Here is a 23,528-nt window from a genome sequence, read left to right as displayed (position 1 = left end):
ACTGAGCATTATCCCAAGTCTAAATGAAGAATAATGGGCATGAGGGAAATACTTGATCTGACCCCCTCACCTCTCCCGCCTTCCTTCCTACTACCCCTCAACATAACCTGCTGCTCCTGACTGGCTGCTTTCCTTCTGTTCCTTCCAACTCTGCCATGCTGTTCAAGATGTTTACCTCTCTCTATCTACCCTCTACATCCCACTGTACCTTAAGAGATGGCTCAAAAACTACTACTTTAAGAAAATCTTCTCACTCACAGTTTTCCAAACTCTAAAATACTTAGCCCATCTAATTTCATTGTTTTATGTTTTTCTGAAATGATTTCTTATTCCTGAGCATCTTCTTCCAACTACAATGAACTTCCTTTCAAGGCAAGAACTGTGCATCATGCCTAGTAGAAGCTGGGAAACATTTCAGTGATCATTTGCTCAGGTAAATTGGATCAGATGACATCCTTCTGATGAACCCCATGGTTCTTCACAGGAGAAGGTCCAAACCCCCTGGCAGAGCCCATGAAGGAAGCAGGAAAAGGCTGTGCAAAGAGCACAGGTTCTAGAGCACAGATTCCTTCTTCCACACTAGCCACGTGATCCTGGTAAAGTCAAATTCTGAGATTCTAGTTCCTCAACTGCAAAATGGAAGACATTGATGCCTTCTTCACAGAGCTCCTTTTATTTAATGAAACAATATGTATGCAGTACCTTGCATGACGGGTACAAAAAAATACTAGTTCTCTTCATCTCCTTTCCTCTCTTACGATCGTCTCTGAAAGGACCAACCTACAGCTTTGCTTTCTCCTCCCAACCCCAACATTCTTTATGCTGCAAACTTCATCCTGTTCGGCCACGCCACACATTTTTTTTCCACCTATGCCACAAAGGTTTTGAACAAACCTGCAGTCTAGCTTCTAAATAGTATATTTTATCTTGTAAATTTATTACTCATCCTTCTAGTTCCAGGTTAACTATCACCTCCTCTGAGAAGTGTTTTGGTATATTCCAAGGAAAGTGAGTCACTTTCTTCCAGCTTCCCAGTGCCCTGTGTACATGCTCACGTGAAGCAGGTGCCAGAGCGTCATAATTATTCACATTAGGAGTTTCTCCTCAATAGTTTTTAAACTACTCTAACTCTTAAGTACCCCCAATATATACACTATATAATGCTTGATTGGCACTCAAATATTTTCTTAATAAGTAAATTAATGAACTGAATAGACAGGAACCCAGGTAAGGTATTAAAGTGCTTGAAAGTCAAAGATGTAAACTTCAGTTTACCAGTAAATGGAAAAATGGAGCCAGAATCTAAGAGCCTCCTTGGCAATATCCTAGAGATCCACAAGGTGGCACTCTCTCCATGGGAAAGAGCTGTGTATGCCGCTCCACATTCTCATTTAAGGAGGCGGCCAGTAAATGCAAGCGATCAAGTTGAAGTTGACAAGGGAACTGAAAGAACTTGATCTGACCCCCTCACCTCTCCCGCCTTCCTTCCTACTACCCCTCAACACAACCTGCTGCTCCTGACTGGCTGCTTTCCTTCTGTTCCTTCCAACTCTGCCATGCTGTTCAAGATGTTTACCTCTCTCTATCTACCCTTTACATCCCCACTGTACCTTAAGAGATGGCTCAAAAACTACTACTTTAAGAAAATCTTCTCACTCAGTTTTCCAAACTCTAAAATACTTAGCCCATCTGATTTCATTGTTTAATGTTTTTCTGAAATGATTTCTTATTCCTGAGCATCTTCTTCCAACTACAATGAACTTCCTTTCAAGGCAGGAACTGTGCATCATGCAGTCTAGCTTCTAAATAGTATATTTTATCTTGTAAATTTATTACTCATCCTTCTAGTTCCAGGTTAACTATCACCTCCTCTGAGAAGTGTTTTGGTATATTCCAAGGAAAGTGAGTCACTTTCTTCCAGTCTCTATGGTAACCCTTTGCTACTACAGCTTAGTAGTCCAAAGAAAACTGATTAAATCAGCAAAGACAATTATTAGATGGCAAGAAAATAACTGTGAAAATGCTACTTCATTCAGCTGTTAATACAATGTGAAAACTTAAGTGAGGCTCAGTCAGCCAAAAAGGTTGCTCATGGAGGCCAGGCACAGTGGTTCACGCCTGTAATCCCAGCACTTTAGGAGGCAGAGGCAGGTGGATCACCTGAGGTCAGGAGTTTGAGATCTACCTGGCCAACATGGTGAAACCCCGTCTCTACTAAAAATACAAAAATTAGCCAGGCATGATGGCAGGCGCCTGTAGTCCCAACTACTCGGGAGGCTGAGGCAAGAAAATCGCCTCCCAGGAGGCAGAGGTTGCAGTGGGCCAAGATCGTGCCACTGCACTCCAGCCTGGGCAACAAGAGCAAAACTCCGCCAAAAAAACGAAGAAAGAAAGAAAAGCCAAGGGGGACTGACAAGGAGAGAGAAGAGAGTTGAAACAAAACAGAGTGGCAGGCGTTGCGGAAGTGGCTGTGGGCAAAGGATGCTGATCCTAGAAGACCATCGGCTCAAAACAAGACTCCCAACAGCCACAAACATGGCCATCTAAGTTTTGGGGGGTTTTCAGGAGTGGAGGAGCAATAAACAGAAACAGAAAGAATGGTGCCCATGCAAAATCTAAGCAAACTGGAACTAGAAGTCAGTGCTTTCCTAGATGATCCTGACAAAATATGAAACAAGGAGGGTGTATGGGCTACAAGAAGAGACTCCTCCCACTTTAGCAGAGCAAGTGCAATATGGCCAAGCCTGAAGCGGCCCAGGGGAGTGAGGAAGCTCCTCTGAATGCTTCATATGGGCAGCATTAACAAGGTCATTAAAACAGAGAAGCAAAAAGATGGCGATTGCTTTGTAAGAATAGGCAAAATGTCCAGAAATAGTGGCTGAGCTGAGCACACGACACAGCTATCTGAGACAGGTTCGGCACAACTGAGAACCACATATAGCATCAGATACCAATTTTGGTGCTATTTTAGAAAGGTCACTTTATACTATCCAGGATGTAATACCACATAGTATCACATTCGAAGGACAAAGCTGTTGGCATCTCGAGAAAAGGAGACAGGAATCATTATCGAGGGCTACTGATCCCATGCCTATAAAACAAGAAAGTGAAATAAAATGAAGACTAACAAAGGTTCCAATAACTATGTGGGGACCACAAGGAACTCCAGAGGGTCAGCCACCTGTGACCAAAAAACAGAAAAACACCTTTATTTTCCTGTATCTGCTGTCTCACCAACACCCTCCAACCAAAAGACAAAGGGACAACTTCCCAAGCTTCTCCCTCTTCACAACCTATCATCACATTCTGCGGGTTCCCCTCCCAAGTCTCTATCGTAACCCTTTGCTACAGTTCAGGGTCCCATTTTTGCTCACCTACACTGCTGTTATTACAGACTTCTGGCCAGCTTAGACTTGCGCTCTCAAATATACGATTATGCCAAAAAAAAACCACAGTGAAAATTACTTATTTACAACAAATTATCCTCTATCCTTTTATAGGCATCCGGCAGACAGCTGAGATCAGAGGTTTTCAATGTCAAGAGCCCTTGGGATTTCAAGGCATCCAAACCTCTTTCAACCATAATAGCTACTGTTGTTGGGTTGAACAGGATTTTCTATGAACAAAGTGTTCTACGGCTTCAAAAAAATAAGTTCTAACAATGGCCACCTTCCAATAGACAGATGGCTTTCCAGATACACAATAATTTTAATCTTTTTCACAAATACATTACATCATTTCTGTTACTGTATTTATTACAGTTTAAAAATTTGTATATTTTTACTCCTCTGATGGAGCTCTGAGCTATAAGCTGATAAAGTCTTCATTATTTATTTTTGTACAACCAAATGGCACAAAGCAAGCTCACTAGATAAACTAATGCAACACAGCACAGTAAACAACCCTAACAATGATATCAAGCCAAAAGAAATATAAAGTGCATGTACTAAAACATGAAGTATATGCCAAATTTTAGAAGGAGCCCTAACAAGAGTTAAGGGCTTTGGTATTTATATTTTCCACTGTTGGAATACTGATATTTTATTATAAAATTATATTATTCATAATACTGAGTTATATGTAAATACACAAATTATATGTAAATTCCCACAATAAGAAAACAAATGACATTTTTAAAGTAGAGGGTAATTTTTATTCTATTTCTTAAAAGTTCTAAATTGTGAGGAAATTACTTCATTTATAATTAAAAACTCTGAAGAAAGAAAACACCATTTTAAGATTTAAAAAAAAAAATCCTCATTTTCCAAACAACAGCAATTCATTTACAAGGAATTGCAACCAACAAAACAAGAAAAGTCGGTAAGATCAATAAGAACTCTGAAAACTGATGAAAATATTAAAGACATTTCATCTTTATACTGAAAATACAGGGGACACAGCAGATATCCTTTTTTTTTTAACTAGCAAACAATGTAAACTACTAAAGAACCAATAAAGCCAGATATTCTATAGGCTCATTAATGTTATCACTTTTTTCATTATTTATTATTTTTATTATTGTTTTTGAGACAAAGACTCACTGTCGCCCAGGCCAGAGTGCAGTGGTGCACTCTTGGCTCACTGAAACCTCCGCCTCCCAGGCTCAAGTGACCTTCCCACCTCAGCCTCCTGAGTAGTGCTGGGACCACAGAGGTGCGCCACCGCACTGGCTAATTTTTGTATTTTTTTAGAGATGAGGTCGTGCCATTTTGTCCAGGCTGGTCTCGAACTCCTGGGCTCAAGCGATCCACCCACCTCAGCCTCCCAACGTGCTGGGATTACAGGCATGAGCCACTGTGCCTGGCACAATCTTAAATTTATGAAATTCATTTTTAACATGAAAGGAAGGAGTGAAACACTGGGAGTTATGAAGCTATTCAATAAATGATAAATGAAAAGAAAAACACCAATATAAACTATATATAGAGAGAGAGAGATTACATCAAATCGATGAGTCAGCTATACTGAGGGTAAATAAATAGATCCAAGGGCTCAAGGAACAATTTATCACATTTAAAAGAATCTGAAATTTTGACTCTTTTGGAAACTACTAATGGGTTACGAAATTAATTTACAAATGTGTCTTGTAGATTCATATGCTGCAATTTTATCTTCACAAGAAACCTGTTCCTCACCTGGAGTCACCTGGGTCTCAGAAAAATTAAAGGTAGCTTATACACATCCAGAGATAGCGTCAAATTTGAAGCTAAATCTGCCTAACTTCACTATAGGAGTCCCAACAGCAAGAAACTGCAACAACACTGCAAAACACTTGACAGCACCACTACCCCTCACATCAGAAAGGATATAAAAAGCAAGCTGTATTTTTCTCCTATACCTTACCCTAAACAGGTTTTTATTCACTAAGCAGTTTCACAGAAAATTGATACAAAGAATCCAACACCTGATGATGTGTAATCAGCCATTTTATTAGGAAGTGAGACCATAATGAGGGTCTTTACAGATCAAAGGAGTTCCTTCTTTTGAATAGAGAATTGAAAAAAAATAACCATCAGGAACAGACTAAATGCAAATTTCCATGGTAGGCATGAGAAGGCAAACTTGAAACATAAACCTAGTCCCTACCCTAGTGAAGATTACGGTTTAATTGTATTTTTAACAATGTTTTTATTTAAATACTCTTCAACATAAAAATAAAACATTTTCATTTTAAAATAGTAATATAAAAATATCATTGTCAAGAAGCCTTAAAGGATCTCCACATGTACATAAAACAGTCCTTCGTAAGTATCTGTGTGGGCATGGGTGTGCATGTGCTTGAATTCTCATACTTACATACAGGCGAGGTGGTTGAGCACCCGTGTCCTACAATTCCATGCAAAAGCTAAGTCTTTAAAGATGCCATTTTTTTCAAATAAATTAAAACCTTTGGTTTCACTTTTTTTTTTTTTTTTTTTTTTTGAGACAGGGTCTCAGTCACCCAGGTGTGATCTCAGCTCACTGCAAACCCTGCTGCTAGGGCTCAAGCAATTCTCGTGGCTCAGCCTCCCAAGCAGCTGGGATTACAGGCTGATGCCACCACGCTAGGCTAATTTTTGTATTTTTAGTAGAGACGGGGTTTCGCCATGTTGCCCAGGCTGGTCTCGAACTCCTGGCCTCAAGTGATCCACCTGCCCCGGCCTCCCAAAGTGCTGGGATTACAGGTGTGAGCCACTGCATCCAGCCATCATTTTCTTTAGGTACACACATAAGCATAATAAAATTAGGACCGAAAAATACTTCAAAATGGTGGTTACATCTTGCTGGGTAAAAAGAGAAGAGGTCAGGTGCAGTGGCTCACGCCTGTAATCCCAGCACTTTGGGAGGCCAAGGTGGGTGGATCACTTGAGGTCAGGAGTTTGAGACCAGCCTGGCCAATATGGTAAAACCCCAGCTCTACTAAAACTACAAAAATTAGCCGGGCGTGGTGGCACATGCCTGTAATCCCAGCTACTTGGGAGGCTGAGGCACGAGAATGGCTTAAACCAGCGAGGTGGAGGTTGCAGTGAGCTGCACAGTGAGTGCCACTGCATTCCAGCCTGGGTAACAGAGCTAGACTGTCTCAAGAAAAAAACAGTAAGAAGAAAGAAAGAAAAAGAGAGACAGAAAGAGAAAGAGAGAGAGAGAGAGGAAGAGAGGAAGGAAGGAAGGAAGGAAGGAAGGAAGGAAGGAAGGAAGGAAGGAAGGAAGGAAGGAGGGAGGGAAGAAAGAAAAAGAAGGAAGGAAGGAAGGAGGGAAGCAAGGAAGGAAGGAAGGAAAGAAAAGAAAAGAAAGAGAAAGAAAGGGAAAGAAAGAAAAAGAAAGAAAGAAGGAAAGAAAGAAAGAAAGAAAGAAAGAAAGAAAGAAAGAAAAGAAAAGAAAAGAAAAGAAAAGAAAAGAAAAGAAAAGAAAAGAAAAGAAAAGAAAAGAATCGCAGTAATTTGCTTCCTGGGGTAGGGGGCTATAAAAATGATCTAAGTAGTAGATTAGCGCTTTTGTAATAATTTTAAAACAACTTACTATGATATAAAGTAAAATAAAATCTTGGTCACATCAGGAAGGAAAAAAATAGTGTAATAATTGGACATGAGTAAGAGAGGCAAAGGAGAAACTTCAGGATGGAAGGCATCGTGGCACACTTAGGGTCAGTCTTACGGTCTCAGAAACGCAGCAGGAAGAAGAGGCTGAAGATACAAACGAGAACAAAAATAACTCCATCATACAGGCAAAACGACATCCCTTCCTCCTAGAGACAGGAGTGGGACAAGAGGTAAATGCAGATACAGATAAATTAGGGTGTTTGAGACCAGAAAGCAAACTAGAGGCAGAGTTACCTGGAGGAGATGTGGGAGAAAAGAAAGGGGATTGCGATGGATGAGCAGCCTCACAGAGCAGTGGGAATAGCTGCTATGAAAACAGAAAGCCAAGTCAACAACTGCAAAGACTGCTAAAAGCAACAAGAGCTCAGCTAAGCCTTGCAGTTCTAAATTGCACATTTACAGACTTAAATGAAAATGCTTTAAAAGACCCAACAGGCCTCAATGTAGCTCTTTTATGGAGAACAATTTCCTCTCCTGGAATAGAGAGAGATAAACCCCTTAGAAAGTGCTATGAAAACTCTTTTGGAAACCAAAGCAGTCAGTCACATGTATGTGGAAAACAGGCAATGAGGTGCACAGTTACACTTATTTATAGTGTGGGGGTGTGTGTGTGTGTGGACACAAACTTTTGCAATGGTTGAATTTCTGATCCAAAGGTTTTGAGCACGTTAAATGTAATTATATATTAAACGGTATTTCCGTTTCACTTCACTATTTGTGAAGATGGCTGGCCATTAAGAAAAAACTAAAGCAGATCAGTTTCCATGGTGTACTATGAGACAGCCCCAGGTTCAAAGAATTTTTCCAGAGAACAAATTCCCAACTTCTTATTGGCAATATGCTGCAACTTTTACTATGATTTATCCAGTGTTTTTACATATATGTTTCTCACTTAAGATTAAATTGTTAAATAAAAACAAATATAAGTTAAGGTCCCTCTGGTGAGGAATTCATATTATCCGCCTCAGTATTCCCACAAAACAGCACAATACCTAACAGGGTAGATAATAAAGGCAAGGAAGGCAGAAATTACCTGATAGGCTTTTCCATTCTGTAAAGTTGAGCTAATTTTCTCTAACTTTCTAATGCAAACCAATACAATTTGATTCCAAATGGGCAACTCTAAATTTTAAAAATGCAGTCTTTTCAAATCACAATGTTCCCCCAACTCAATACAATTTAAAATGGTGTTTTTGTCATCTTGGTCATTCATGTTAAAACAATAACACCATCAGAGCTAGAGCACCACTATCTTAATTCCTTCCTGACAAACATTTAAAGCAACTAAAAAATTGGAAGACCAAAATGTCAATTATCAAACTGTGATGAGAATGACAATGATGCTGGCACTAACGTGCTTGTGCACTTATTCTGAACATGCTGCTCTAAACACTCTGTACAGGTTACTGTATCTCATCCTCATGCCAACCCTGATGGGTAGGAACTATTATTATCGGTTCCACATTATAGGTGAGAAAAACGAGGTACAGGGGTGGATCAAAAGAGTATTATATTTACCTGGCAAAATTATTGAAACCATAGACTTAGAAGGCACCAGCACATAAACATAATAAAATGACTACTCTACTCATCTCTTGGTCATAAAACCAAAGTGTGAAAGCCTTTGATATTTCTGACTACACTGTGTTCTTCAAGCTCAAGGAAGAACAAGAACAAACAAGTCATTTCCCCAAAAGGTAATAACAACAGGTTCGAAAAAGAGGAGTACTATTATTAAGTTTATCACAAATTTTTATATATATACACAAATACAATAATTTTTAATTTTCAAAACCGAACTCACACAAATTGTTAAGAGCAGAAACATGTCTAAGGATCACGGAAGAAAATAATTCAACTACAATTCATCACAAGATTGGCCAAATGCTAGAAATCTGATTATGTGAATTTACAATTAGTCTCTGAATTTTGGGTCTTATGAAATCATGATTTCATATCCAAAGACTTTTCATCACTTACTAACACTGTTGCCTACTTCTAACTAGTCAAATATGGGCAGGTGCTACAATCAACTCTACAGAGTGGAATGCATTCAAATTTAAGATTACCTAAAATATGGCTTTGCATTATCAACACAGCTCACATGCACTGTCCAAACCTCTAAGCCTACTTAAAAAAAAAAAAAAAAAAAAGGTATGTTTGAAGACACTGTAATCTACCTTCGATTTAAATAAGTAATCAATAATAATTGTTAGGCAGTCATAATGTAGCATGAGCTGCTGGTGGGTTTCAGTTGTCACTTTAGGAGAACCGTTTGGGGCAGGGAGAAAGTGTGTGTCTACCCCAGCATGTACACAAGCATAATTTTATGGTGACAAGGCATGAAAAGGGCCAGAAAATGCTGGTGACTAGGATAAGAGCTATGGCTGCAGAATCACAACGTCTGGGCTCAAATCTTTGTCCCACGTTAGGCAGTGGGAGCTTGGGCAAGTTCTTTATCGTCTCAAAGCTTCAGTTTGTCCAGCTGGGATAATGATAACAAGTACCTCACAAGATACCCACGAAGAATAAGTAAATGAATGCATATAAATCACTTATTAGAGGACATGGGACATAGGAAGTGCTTGTTAAATGTCGGCTATCACACCTCATCATCATCGATACTATCCAAACCATGTTTCAGAGGAAGACAAAATATAGGAAAGTTGATGCTTACTGCCACTAGACTGCTTTGATAAATGCCAGTAATAGAATTCAAATATCTCTATCCCTGTTATTTGTATACTCATTCCACTGATAACTTTTTATTGCTCCCAAAATAACACTTTATTAACATCTTCATTTCTTCTGGAATAAGTATGTTAAGAGCACTTGCCTCTTGTTAATTTTCTCATTATCAAATACGTCTTCATTACTTATGACTCTATATTTGGTGTAGGTTCTTTTAAGCTTGAGATGGATATTTATGATTGTCTGCTGAACAGGTCCTAGATGTCACAGTTTCATATGTTGCAACCTCAGAATCATCCTAGATTCTATCTACCTGTATCCTTCTAAAATCCATCATCCCTGACTCCTCCATTCCCTCAGTCTTTGCCTCAGTTCAAGTACTTACCACCTCAGATGGCTGTAACTGTCTCCTTACTGATCTCTTTGTCCAGACACTCAATCTAACTCACCCTTCATATTTTCATACAACCACAGGTATTACCTTTGAGGGAACAGGCAGACAGGGAGGGTTGGGAGACATGTGATCACATCATTGCTGCATGAAAACCAGCCTCCAAGCTACTATTAAGAGAGGCTTAAAGAAAATCAACAATCACAATGAATAAACTTTAGATTTTGATTCAAATGAATAAGCTGTAAAAAAAAAAATTGAGACAAAAACTTTGAATATTTTCATGATATTAAAGAGTTATTTTTAAAGACTTGATAATCTTGTGTTTAAGGTTTTTTATAGTCACTATCTTTTAGAGATACATATCATAATAATTATGGATGAACTGTGCTGTCTGGGATTTACTTCAAAATCATCCAGTTGGAGCTGGAAGGGGAGATTAAGAAATGAAAACACAATTGGCCATGGGTTTGCCATGTTGGGCAATGAGTATTTGGGGGTCTGTGATACCACTGTGTCAAATATTGTGTCTGTAATTTTCCATAACATGTTATTTAGGAGGGAAAAAAATCTCCTGAAGAACCCAGGACCTGAACTGCCTGAAGGATCCAGGTCGTTTTCTGAACAACACGTTTTTGACCAAGTATGACTGTAGACTGCGTCTTCTCTTGACTTACCACCCTGACCCACACCACAGGCCAGTCACACTAAGCTTGCCATGATGTTCAAAACATCAGGCCGGGCCCCATCACCTCTCTGCGTCCCAGCACATACTGTTCCTTCTGCCCAAGAAGTCTCTGCAGCCTCCTGGACACACCTTTGAGACCTGGTTCCACAGCCCCTTTGCTGAGGCTCTCCTCATTTCCTTCAGGCGCTCCCTTGAGCTTCTTCCACCCTTGGAACATAGCTACATTCCCACAATTATTTTGCTTTGTTTGTTTCTGTTGTTGTTGTTTTCCTTGTATTCTATTTCTACCTCCCTCAACAGACTATGAACTCCTTAAGGGCAGAAGCTGGGACTTATTTATTTGAATAAATATTCCCTATAATAAGTCTAGAAGGTAGTAATTTTTAAATAAGTGCTTTGAAAACCAGTCAACAGAACAACAGTCATGGCAAACATTACTTAAACAAAATGTCTAGTAAATCATAATTTATGTTAATATGCCAATATTTATCTACTATATATTCTTTAAGAATAGGCTGTCTTTTCTTAAGCAGTATGTTGCACATCTTGAAAGGAATATTAATATTATCTAAAGATGAAATTATACCCAAAGACATGGGGGCGGCTTATTTTCCTGTTTCTGAAAGAAGTATAAACTAAAATACCGCCTTTATGCTATCTTCACATTCCATCTGGTGTGGCTGTGGGAATATGTTTTGTTCCGTTAGAAAAACTGTATACTATTTCTTATTTCATAATAAAAATGTCAAATACTCTACAATATGAAATAGTATCTTTGACCCACATGTGAGATACAAATATAGACACAAATGTGAACTTATGAGGAAAGAACTGTAAACTTTTATTTTATGACAGGAAACAGATAAAATGTTTCCCATTTCTCAACTAAGAAAAATAAGTTAGTGCTGACTTAGCCAGCTGTTACTAATATTTGATACTTTAAGAAAATTTAGTCACTGGATTAGATACATTGTACAAACAAAAAGGAAACACTTACTAGTATAAAACTTCATTTGCTTCGTGTCTCTCGTATCTCACAGTTTCACACATTAACCTGTAAAAGAGATAAAAACATGAGTTCAACATCTGTCACTAAAAAACAGACTGGTATTTTAAACCCTTAAATGAGACATATAGTCTAGAAAGTTGATTATTTTATATGGTTTGTCACAATCATTTATTAGCCTCAAGATGAATATTTTTAATACCTGAGATAACAAAATTACATTACATTAAATCTGGTAAAAGTATGCTAGAAAAGAAAATATCTAATAAGATGTCAACTTCACCATGTTTATTTTATGGGGGAGAACATTGTGTATATTTTCTATTTTGTAAATAGCATGTGGACAAATTAATGTTCCCCAAGATAAATAAAAACTGAGAAGGAACCTAAACGTTTTAAAGGAAAACCTATTGATTTTAAAAGTGATAACATCATTCACAGCTCAACAAGAATGTTACTCAACAGTGTGGAATTTCAGATAAAAGTAGGCTCTAAGGCTCTAATTAACTTGATATTTTTATGACCACTGACTAACTGGAGGCTTTAGAACTTTAAAGATTTGTTACTTCAGCTGATTCATCCCAGAGTTTTTGAAAAAATTACGAAATTATAAAAATTATGAAAAACATGAATACTTTTTAAATATTCAAAATTACCCTGAGAATAGCATCTTCAAGAAGCATCCTATTATATTAAATCAATTACATTTTTCCCAAAATACAGAAATGCAAATCAGAGAATTACTATTCCATCTTATGAAGGAACGAGAAATAGAAAAAGCTGGCTATTAAAAGTGTTTATTTCAACAGCACCTCCATTTTGGTCAATTGGGCTACCATTCTCCAACCTGTGAAACACTAGAATCAACCCACATCCATCTTTCTTTTCTTGGTTTGCTAAATCAAAGAAACAGCTCTCTTGGGTACTTTTTTTCCTTGTTCTTCGCATTCCCACCACCGTACTTTAGAGGTCCTTAACCTCAATCCCTTCCTGGAAACACTGCACCTGATTCTCACTTGACTCCAGGAGGCAGCAGTGAGTCTTGAATACATCTTATTAAGCATACATTCCTCTTCAATAGGTTGAGTAAGAATTTTTCATAGGAAAAGATGATAGCCAAAAGCGTTAAGTCTAAAAATATCTGGTCTTAAATTAGATAATGGGCTCTGCCTTGTTTCCTGTTGGAATAGAAGGGTTCTTGCCTCTGCCTCTTTACTTCCACCCCAAATCTCATTTCTGCTTCCACGGAAGACCCTGCATCCCTGTGAGAGACCCTGTGCTCCTGCAAGCTTACCCCCTTCTCCACGTTCCTCTCTACTAAATCACGTCCACTAATATGTAAACATAACTCAAGATGTCACCTATCGTGTGGGCGGAACTCCTCTCTTGACCTCACATCTCCTTCCAGCTATTATCTATATTTTGCTTTTTTCCCATCACAGAAAATCTTTTAGAGTTGTCTATATATTATTATTATTATTATTATTATTATTATTATTATTATTATTATTATTTTGAGACGGAGTCTCACTCTGTCACCAGGCTGGAGTGCCACGGCGCAATCTTGGCTCACTGCAACCCCTGCCTCCCAGGTTCAAGTGATTCTCCTGCCTCAGCCTCCCAAGTAGCTGGGACTATCGTCACGCGCCACCACAGCTAATTTTTGTACTTTTAGTAGAGACGGGGTTTCTCCGTGTTGGCCAGTATGGTCTCGATCTCTTGACCTCGTGATCCACCCATCTCGGCTGCCCAAAGTGCTGGGATTACAGGCATGAGCCACTGCGCCCAGACTGAGTTGTCTACATATTCTATGTCCATTTTCTCACCCCTTTCCCCACTCCTCCGTCATTTGGTCCCTGAAACTCCAAAGAAAAAGCTCTAAAAATAATCAGCATCCACCTTGTTATCGGAATCCTACCTGTCCTTAGCAACTCCACTACTCTGCAGTATTTGATTACTCCTTTTTTCCTTACAGCATTATCTCTTTTCAGCTACCTGTCCTTGGTCTTCTGCTTTTCCAGCTTAACTTACTAGTCATTTTTTTTTTCTGTCTCTTTTGGATGCTCCCCGACTTCATCCTCTACCTGACTTCTAAATGTTATCATCTCCAGGATCCTGTCCTTATCCCTATTCTCTAAGCTCCAGTAATCTCACCCAGTTCATGATTTTAATCTATACACTGATGACTTCCAAAGCAATGCCCCAGATCTAATCTCTCATCACGGCAGCCACTCATCTAAATGCGTACTCAGTGCTGCCACTTGAATATGTAACAGCCACCTCATGCTTACAATATCCAAGACAGAAAATTTCTCCTCCAAAATATGCTTTCCCAGAATTAGTACCCTGATATGGTTTGGCTGTATCTCCACCCAAATCTTATCTTGAATTGCGGTTCCCATAATCCCCACATGTCATGGGAGGGATCAGTGGCGATAACTGAATTATGGGGCTGGTTCCCCCAGTCCTGTTCTGGTGTTAGTGAGTTCTTAAAAGATCTGATGGTTTTATAAGGGGCTTCCCCCTTCGCTGGACACTCATTCTTCTCTCTCCTGCCACTTGTGAAAAAAGATGTGTTTGCTTCCCCTTCTGCCATGATTGTAAGTTTTCTGAGGCCTCCCCAGCCATGGGTAACTGCGAGTCAATTAAACTTCTTTCCTTTATAAATTACCCAGTCTCGGGTATGGCCTTATAGCAGAGAACAGACTAATACAGTAACAACCTTAGAGTCATCATTCCTGACTTCTCTCTTTTCTTCACATACATCTTTCTGCCATCACCTGTTTCCAAAATACATCCTCCAGAACTGACGAAATTCACCATCTCCTCTGTTAAATCTAGCATGAGCTATCATTATCCCACCATGATCCCTTACCAAGACCACAAGTACAGAGACTTCTGCTTCCACCTTTACATGCCTATCGTCCATTCCCCACAAGGCCGCACAAAGCTTCCCGAGAGATCTTTCCAAACACTAAGTCAGATGATCTCACAGCTCCACTCTTAATCTCCACAACCTCTAAAAGAAAATCCAAACTCCTATGCTATTTGCTATACTTCTATACTATGTTATATTTTACTTACTTACTGTGCCTTACTATACCGTGGACCCTGCTTTCCCCTGCACCAAGCCTGTGCCCATGACAGAGCATCTGGGGCACCTTTACACTGAAGAAATCTTTGCAGGCTGTCCTGACTCTAATGTCACCCCTCCTTTTGACTCCAAAAGCCAGAGCTGCCCAGCACCCATCCTTATCATGTCCAACATACTAAATAAAGTAACATTAATCCAAATCTCAATCTTTTCTGCTCCACTGGGAACCTCAGTTCCGTGATGTCAGGGGTTTGATTTACTTCAATGCAGTATCTCCAGAGCCTACATCAACATCAAGTACACAGTAAGTATACAATCAATCGATAACTGTTTATAAAATAAATTTAAACAGTGCTATCAGAAAGTCATGATAAAATCTCTTATATGAAAATGTCATAAATGGAGGAATCAAGTACCAAACTGCTTTTTGTCTTTAAACATTGTTAGGCAATGTTTTAGCAAAAGCATATTGACCTTCCCTGAGTTCCTAATGAGTATAATAACCATAATTCAGTTACTACTCAATGATCTAAAGGCCTATATAGTAACAATTACACTCATCCATGATGCTGCAGAAAACATGTATTATTATATTTCAGCAGGCTCTTGTTTCCAAAACTAGATAGCCCCAATTACTCTATTTTTTAAAACAGATTTTTGGTCTCTGCTCCCAATTACAGCATTCTTTTCCCCGCTGGCAAATATGCTGCTTCTTGTGTAAACTAAAGGGATAAAACATTAGAAAAATAGTTAAAATGATGAAGAAACATAGTTTTTAGTAAAGATGTGAAAAATCCTTTACACTGCACAGAGTGTGTGATCTTACAGCAACACAGTAATGTCTACTTTAACTGCTCTGTAACAACACAGGGAGGCTTTCAAATAAATAAAAGCCACTTCCACTCCCCCACAGAACACAAATGTTGCTGCTCTACTGCCCAATACTTAACAGACTGAAAATCTTGATTATGAGCACTTTTTTCCTAAAATTGTAAACCTGTGTCATGTGGAAATCTTAACTGACTGCTCTCTATTATTCCCAGGGTATAAAATTAAAGGAAAATAATTTATCTAAAGGAGATACATTTTTCCCAGAAATTGTAGTATTATAAAGCAGTTTATCTAAGTTGTTGGGTTTATCTGTACCTCTATTTTTGTTATTATGCATGTGGTATCCTGATCTTGTTCTAAAAAAAGAACTTAAATTAGTTTAAGGTGATGTTTTCCATTAATGTGACTTCAACACAAACATAAGATAAACATCTTACAGGCCCCGCCCTGTAGGTTCATGCCAACACACATATCTGTGTAGGCTCCAAAATAGACATTCTAAGGTGTAAATAGACTCAACTATACCCTTGAACTTATTATTTATAACCGAAATTACTTTTGCAGCTGCAGAAAGCTGACAGTTCTGAAACTGGCTGATGGGTGTATGGAACTTCATTAGTATTTTTATACTTTTTCTTTTTTCCTTTTTTTTTTTTTTTTTTTTTTTTTTTTGAGATGGAGTCTCACTCTGTTGCCCAGGCTGGAGGGCGGTGGCTCACTGCAACCTCTGCTCACTGCAACCTCTGCCTCCCAGGTTCAAGCGACTCTCCTACCTCAGCTTCCAGAGTAGCTGGGATTATAAGCGTTTGCCAACAAGCCACGCTAATTTTTGTATTTTTAGTAGAGATGGGGTTTCACCATGTTGGCCAGGCTCGTGTTGAACTCCTGACCTCAAGTGATCCACCCACCTCGGCCACCCAAAGAGCTGGGATTACAGGCATGACCACCATGCCCAGCCTATTTATACTTTTGTCATCCAGAACATTTCTCTAAGTATAAAAAATCCTTTTTCTATTGCATAGAATTCCTATTATCTAAATAAAATGCATTATATAATCAATATATCTAAATATTACATGTGTGGTTTTATGTGCACAGTGGGAATGTGACATTTGTATTTACATATTAATTAGTTGCATTTGCATTTATGAATTAACCGCACGCAATTAAATAATTGTTAGTACAATTTTTTCTTAGCAAAGTTGTCGTCACAAAATATAAAATGAAAGTTACACACTTTAAAAATTATTCTTGCTCTAATTTGAGCCATCTTCTAAAATCCCAGTGGTTTTGCCCTTTCTAATAAAACTTGACTTAATTTTTAAACACTTAATCTACAATCTACTTTAATTTAAATGATTTTCATTAAAAATTTAATTTTAGAAGTACTCAATCCTCTTGATATTCTTTTCAATTAACAACTAAATATGGAATTGACATGCTCACAAATTAATTAGTGTTGAAAGAGTAAAGGGGAAATATATGGAAAAAGCATTCCTTTCATAATTAAAACCTACTGGCATCAGAAATAGCTAGACCTGGAAAAAATAAGACTTTCCCATTATGTCCTAGTTGGTGTTTATATATTATCCATCTTCCTAAGGTCCTTTATTTTATATTCCACTTAAGGTAAAATCATTTTTGTTCTTTAATATGAAGCCCAGATAAACGTAAATACAGTTGCTGTATTACTGTATGACAGAAGTGATGAGATTTCTATATGGGCAGATCTCATAAAAACAAATATAGTATAAATTATGTTTCTCTGAAAAAGGCAGTCTACTTAATGCAATAAAATATTCAAACAAAGATACAGAACATACTAAAATAATGGACCTAATAATTCTTTAAATGATTAATTTAAAAGGTTCTGGTTTCTAATATATCTGAATGCTAAGTAGTAGGTTTTTATTTGCCAAGATGGCAAATATTGCCCCTATTGATATATTCACCAAGTGGCATTTACTACTTTTGGTGAGAGGTGAGAGAGGAAGGGAGGGAAATGGAGGGGGATGGAGAGAGAGAGAGAAAAAAAAGAGGGGGAGGAAAGAGACAGAGACAGACCCTGGGGTGGAAATGGAAGAATATAACTATGACAGATATGTCAAAATATTATTCTCTTATTGGATACAATTGAATTCAACTTTGTAAAAGTAAAACTTAATTAAGTATATATTATTAGTGTAAGTTTAAGCTCCTTAGTATAGGACCTAGATGAAGCAGAGTTTTCATGAATAAGATTCCTTTAAACCTACTTGTTGACTACAGTAAGTGATCTATAAAATTCTAGCATTCTAGGTAGGAGACATAAGTCCTGGTGTTCTATAGCACTATAGGGTAATATCATTAACAACAATTTGTGGTGTATTTTCAAATAGCTCAAAGAGTGGATTTCAAATGCTATAACACAAAGAAATGATAAACGTTTGAAGTGATGGACATGCTAATAATCCCCATTTGATCACAACACATTGTATACATGTATTAAAATATCACAATGTACCCCACGAATATGTACAATTATTGTGTCAAGTAAGAATAAAAGTAAAAAATTAAAATGTTAAATTGTTACATGCTTCAAATTTTTACCATTCTATGATTAACTTAATATTAAAATGACATACCTAAGTTGATGCTCCCTCAAGTTTGATAAGGCTTCCATACCATGTAAATAGGAATATACTATTTCCAGATCCTGTTTCAAAGAAAAGAATAGAAATTATTAGACTTGCCAGGAAAAGGGGTTTCTAAAATAAGTCACTATCTACAAACCAAATTAAACTATGGATAGCTTTTTTTTAAATACATGTTTTCTTAAGACATTAAAAATAAACATTAAAAGCTCAGTTGTACAAATGTCATCCATTACAACTGCTTCTGGGATATGCACAAAACCTACTAAAATATAAAATAAAATTATTAACTTATAAAAATAAATTCCTCATAAATAGTTCTTTATCACCTGTTTCTGCCTTTTACATCAAAATATCAAGTACAAGGTTTTAATTTCACAGTATATTTGTCAATACCATAGTTAAATCAAATTATTTTCTTAGTCAATATAAAATGAATGCTTGTTATTTCCTGGCTACACTTAAAAATGGATATAAATTCAATTTTTTTCAATTCTTACCAAAATTACATCTTATATAGAAATATTTTCTTATATAGAAATACTTAAGTTTAAATATTTTCTTTTAAAAAAGGAAACATGCCTTGTTTTACCAGATCACATTGCAGTAAATAGGAAAAAAAAAAGACTCAAAGTTATTTATGAAAGTTCAGAAGAAGTAAAAATTCAAAGTCCTGCTTATATTCATTTGTGACAAGCCAGAAAGGATTTAGTATTTTAAGACTCTAATATCTAGGAGTCCAGGATTACACAGTTTCTGACATCAAGAATATGAGGGATATTTACTCCTCTCTTAAACCTTAGTCAAAATCTACAACAAATCTATTTTAAGAAATTTGTAAAATAATCCTCTCCTTTTCAAAGTGTTAACAGCTTTATTTACTGATGATTCACATACTATAAAATGTATCCTTTTAAAGTGAACAATTCAGTGGTTTTGTTGTACCATCTATCACCACTAATTTCAGAACATTTTCACCATCCCAAAAAAAAACTCCATACCCATTAGCAGTCATTCTCCATTCCCCCTTACTCTAAGTTCCTGACAACCACTAAACTACTTTCTGTTTCTATGAGTTTGCCTATTCTGGACATTTCGTGTAAATGACATCCCACAGTGGAATATATGATCTTTGGGGACAGCTTCCTTCACTTAGCACAATGTTTTCAAGGTTTATCCATGTTTTAGCATGTATCAGTACTTTCCTTTTTATTGCCAAATATTATTTCATTGTAGATATATACTACATTTCGTTTGCCCATTTATCAATTGATGGACATTTAGGATCTTCCCTCTTTTTGGCTATTATGAATAATGCTGCTATAAACTCATGCATAAGTTTCTGTTTGAACACCATTTTGAATTCTCATGGGTATACACCTATAAGTGAAGCTGCTGGTTCACATGATAACTCTATGTTTGACTCTTTAAGGACCTGCCAAACTGCTTACCTAAGTCACTGCAACCATTTTATAATCCCACAGGCAATGTATGAGGATTGCAAGCTCTCTACATCTTTACCAACGCTTGTTATTGTCTCTCTTTTTATTTTAATCATCTTACTAAGTGTATAATAGTATTGACTTGCATTTCCCCAATGATTAAGGATGTTGAGCGTCTTTTCATGTGCTATGTCCATTTATGTAACTTCTTGGATAAGTGTCTATTCAAATTCTTTGTTCAAAGAAATGGGGAAAGGATTCCCTATTTAATAAATGGTGCTGGGGAAACTGGCTAGTCATATGTATAAAGCTAAAACTGGATCCCTTCCTTACACAAAATTTAATTCAAGATGGATTAAAGACTTAAATGTTAGACCTAAAACTATAAAAACCCTAGAAGAAAACCTAGGCAGTACCATTCAGGACATAGGCATGGGCAAGGACTTCATGGCTAAAACACCAAAAGCAACGGCAACAAAAGCCAAAATTGACAAATGGGATCTAATTAAACTAAAGAGCTTCTGCACAGCAAAAGAAACTACCATCAGAGTGAACAGGCAACCTACAGAATGGGAGAAAATTTTTTGCAATCTACCCATCTGACAAAAGGCTAATATCCAGAATCTACAATGAACTTAAACAAATTTACAAGAAAAAAATCAAATAACCCCATTAAAAGTGGGCAAAGCGCCGGGAGTGGTGGCTCACGCCTGTAATCCCAGCACTTTGGGAGGCCGAGGCGGGCGGATCACGAGGTCAGGAGATCGAGACCATCCTGGCTAACACGGTGAAACCCCGTTTCTACTAAAAATACAAAAAATTAGCTGGGCGAGGTGGCGGGCGCCTGTAGTCCCAGCTACGCGGGAGGCTGAGGCAGGAGAATGGTGTGAACCCCGGGGGGCGGAGCCTGCAGTGAGCCGAGATAGCGCCACTGCACTCCAGCCTGGGTGAAAGAGCGAGACTCCGTCTCAAAAAAAAAAAAAAAAGTGGGCAAAGGATATGAACAGACGCTTCTCAAAAGAAGACATTTATGCAGCCAACAGACACATGAAAAAATGCTCATCATCACTGGCCATCAGAGAAATGCAAATCAAAACCACAATGAGATACCATCTCACACCAGTTAGAATGGTGATCATTAAAAAGTCAGGAAACAACAGGTGCTGGAGAGGATGTGGAGAAACAGGAACACTTTTACACTGTTGGTGGGACTCTAAACTAGCTCAACCATTGTGGAAGACAATGTGGCAATTCCTCAAGGATCTAGAACTAGAAATACCATTTGACCCAGCCACCCCAATACTGGGTATATACCCAAAGGATTATAAATCATGCTGCTATAAAGACACATGCACACGTATGTTTATTGTGGCACTATTCACAATAGCAAAGACTTGGAACCAACCCAAATGTCCATCAACGATAGACTGGATTAAGAAAATGTGGCACATATACACCATGGAATACTATGCAGCCATAAAAAAGGATGAGTTCATGTCCTTTGTAGGGACACAGATGAAGCTGGAAACCATCATCATTCTCAGCAAACTATCACAAGGACAGAAAACCAAACACCACACGTTCTCACTCACAGGTGGGAACTGAACAACGAGCACACTTGGACACAGGGTGGGGAACATCACACACCAGAGCCTGTCGTGGGGTCGGAGGAGGGGGGAGGGATAGCATTAGGAGATATACCTAATGTAAATGACAAGTTAACGGGTGCAGCATACCAACATGGCTCATGTATACATATGTAACAAACCTGCATGTTGTGCACATGTACCCTAGAACTTAAAGTATAATAAAAAAAATTCTTTGTTCATATTTTAATTGGTTTATCTGTCTTTTTATCATTAAATTATGAGTCCTTTATACATTCTGGATAGAAGGTCCTTATTCAGATCTATAATTTGTAAATATCTTCTCCCATTCCATGGACCATCTTTTTTACTTCCTTGATGGTGTCCTTTGAAGCACAAAATTTTAATTTTGAAGTCCAATTTATTTTCTTTTGTTGCATGAGCTTTAAGAGTAATATTTAAGAAACCATTACCTAACCCAAGATCCCAATGATTTACTACTATATTTTCTTCTAAAAGTTGTATGGTTTTAGCTCTTACATTGAGGTCTATGATCCATTTTAATTTTTGTATACAGTGTGAAGTAGGGGTCCAACATTATTTTCACATGTGCATATCAGTTGTCCTGGAACCCTCTGTTGAAAAGACTATTCTTTACCACATTGAATTGTAATGGTAGGCTTATTGAAAAATCAATTGACCATAAATAAAAGGGTTTATTTCTGGACTGTCAATTCTATTCCACTGGTTTGTCTATCCTTATGCCTGTACCACGCTGTCTTGAATAGGCAGCTTTGGTAGTTAAGTTTTGAAACTGTGAATTTTGAGTGTTCCAGCCTTGTTCTACCTTTCACAAGAGATTTTTCTGGCTCTGTTAGGTGCCTTGCATTTTCAACCTTAATTTTTTTGATTAGCTTGTCGGCATATGCAAACAAGCCAGTTGGGATTTTAGTAGGGTTGCACTGAATCTGCAGACCAATCCGAGTAGTGTTGCCATCTTAAAAATATTAAGTCTCCTGATTCATAACATGTGATGTCTATACATTTATTTAGGTCTTCTGTGATTTCTTTTAACATTGTTTTTGTCTTTTCAGTGTACAGACCATACTCTCTTGGTTAAATTTTAATCCTTTTAATTAAGAAAAAAAACTTTTTGTAGCCTGAGAACACTTACGAACAATTAGAACTGTGTGTGCAACTGAATCTTATATAAGGACACAGACAGTAATTCACAGAATAACTAGATAAGGAATTAGAAAGCTTTTAAAGAAAGTACTAAGGCTGGGCATGGTGGCTCACACCTGTAATCCCAGTATTTTGGGAAGCCAAGGTAGACAGACCATTTGAGGTTAGGAGTTCAAGACCAGCCTGGCCAACATGGTGAAACCCCATCTCTACTGAAAATACAAAAATTCGCTGTGTGTTGTGGCATATGCCTGTAATCTCAGCTACTGTGGCAGCTAAGGCAGAAGAATCGCTTGAACCCAGGAGAAGGAGGTTGCAGTGAGCCGAGATTGTACCACTCCACTCCTGCCTGGGCAACAGAGTGAGACTGTGTCTCAAAAAAAAAAAAAAAAAAAAAAAAAAAAGACGAAGAAAAGAAAATACTAGGAAGCTTTTCAGTCTAAAATATTTTAGACTATTTTAGTCCTTAAAACAATGTTATGGTATGTTAAGACATGATTTATAATTTTAAGTCATTCCAATTTAAAACTTATCAATATTAGGAACTTAAAATGTCACCGTCATATAGACAACTTTCAAATAAACTGATGGCCTCTCATTTTATCCATCTGTACTCTGATATTTCCAAGAAGCCTTTTAAAAGCTACTTAAAGACGGAAATGTAAAAATAGGTCCCATAAGTTCAACACCAATAAGCAAACTAAAACAAAATTGTTTCCTCTATCCAGTTAACAAAGTATACATTCCTAAATCTAATAAACCCCTTCTATAGAAAAGCAATCAGGCTCCAATCATAATGTTCTATTTGCATTCAAGGAAAGCCAATAAAAATGTCCTAATGAAACATTTATAATAAAAGATCCTTCTGGATAATCCTAAAGTTCACCATTCTAGTTTAAATA

General features: G+C 37.5%; 1 protein-coding gene across 7 annotated transcripts in view; it reads right to left on the bottom strand.

The window, feature by feature from the left end:
• The window catches only part of RAPGEF2 (Rap guanine nucleotide exchange factor 2), a 257,309-nt gene that overhangs the window by 154,991 nt on the left and 78,790 nt on the right, over positions 1 to 23,528 (bottom strand). For all 7 annotated transcript variants that reach the window (XM_032148637.2, XM_032148647.2, XM_032148641.2 and 4 more), the window contains exons 2-3: positions 18,405 to 18,475; positions 11,847 to 11,903 (exon numbers count right to left, since the gene is read on the bottom strand). In XM_032148637.2, the coding sequence (XP_032004528.1) occupies positions 11,847 to 11,903; positions 18,405 to 18,475 (128 nt within the window). The remainder of the gene's footprint in view (positions 1 to 11,846; positions 11,904 to 18,404; positions 18,476 to 23,528) is intronic.

This window comes from Hylobates moloch, unplaced genomic scaffold (genome assembly GCF_009828535.3).
Source record: "Hylobates moloch isolate HMO894 unplaced genomic scaffold, HMol_V3 SCAFFOLD_3, whole genome shotgun sequence".
Taxonomy (NCBI): domain Eukaryota; kingdom Metazoa; phylum Chordata; class Mammalia; order Primates; family Hylobatidae; genus Hylobates; species Hylobates moloch.
Note: the sequence above shows the minus strand (reverse complement) of the source record. Positions and strands in the feature narration are given on the sequence as shown.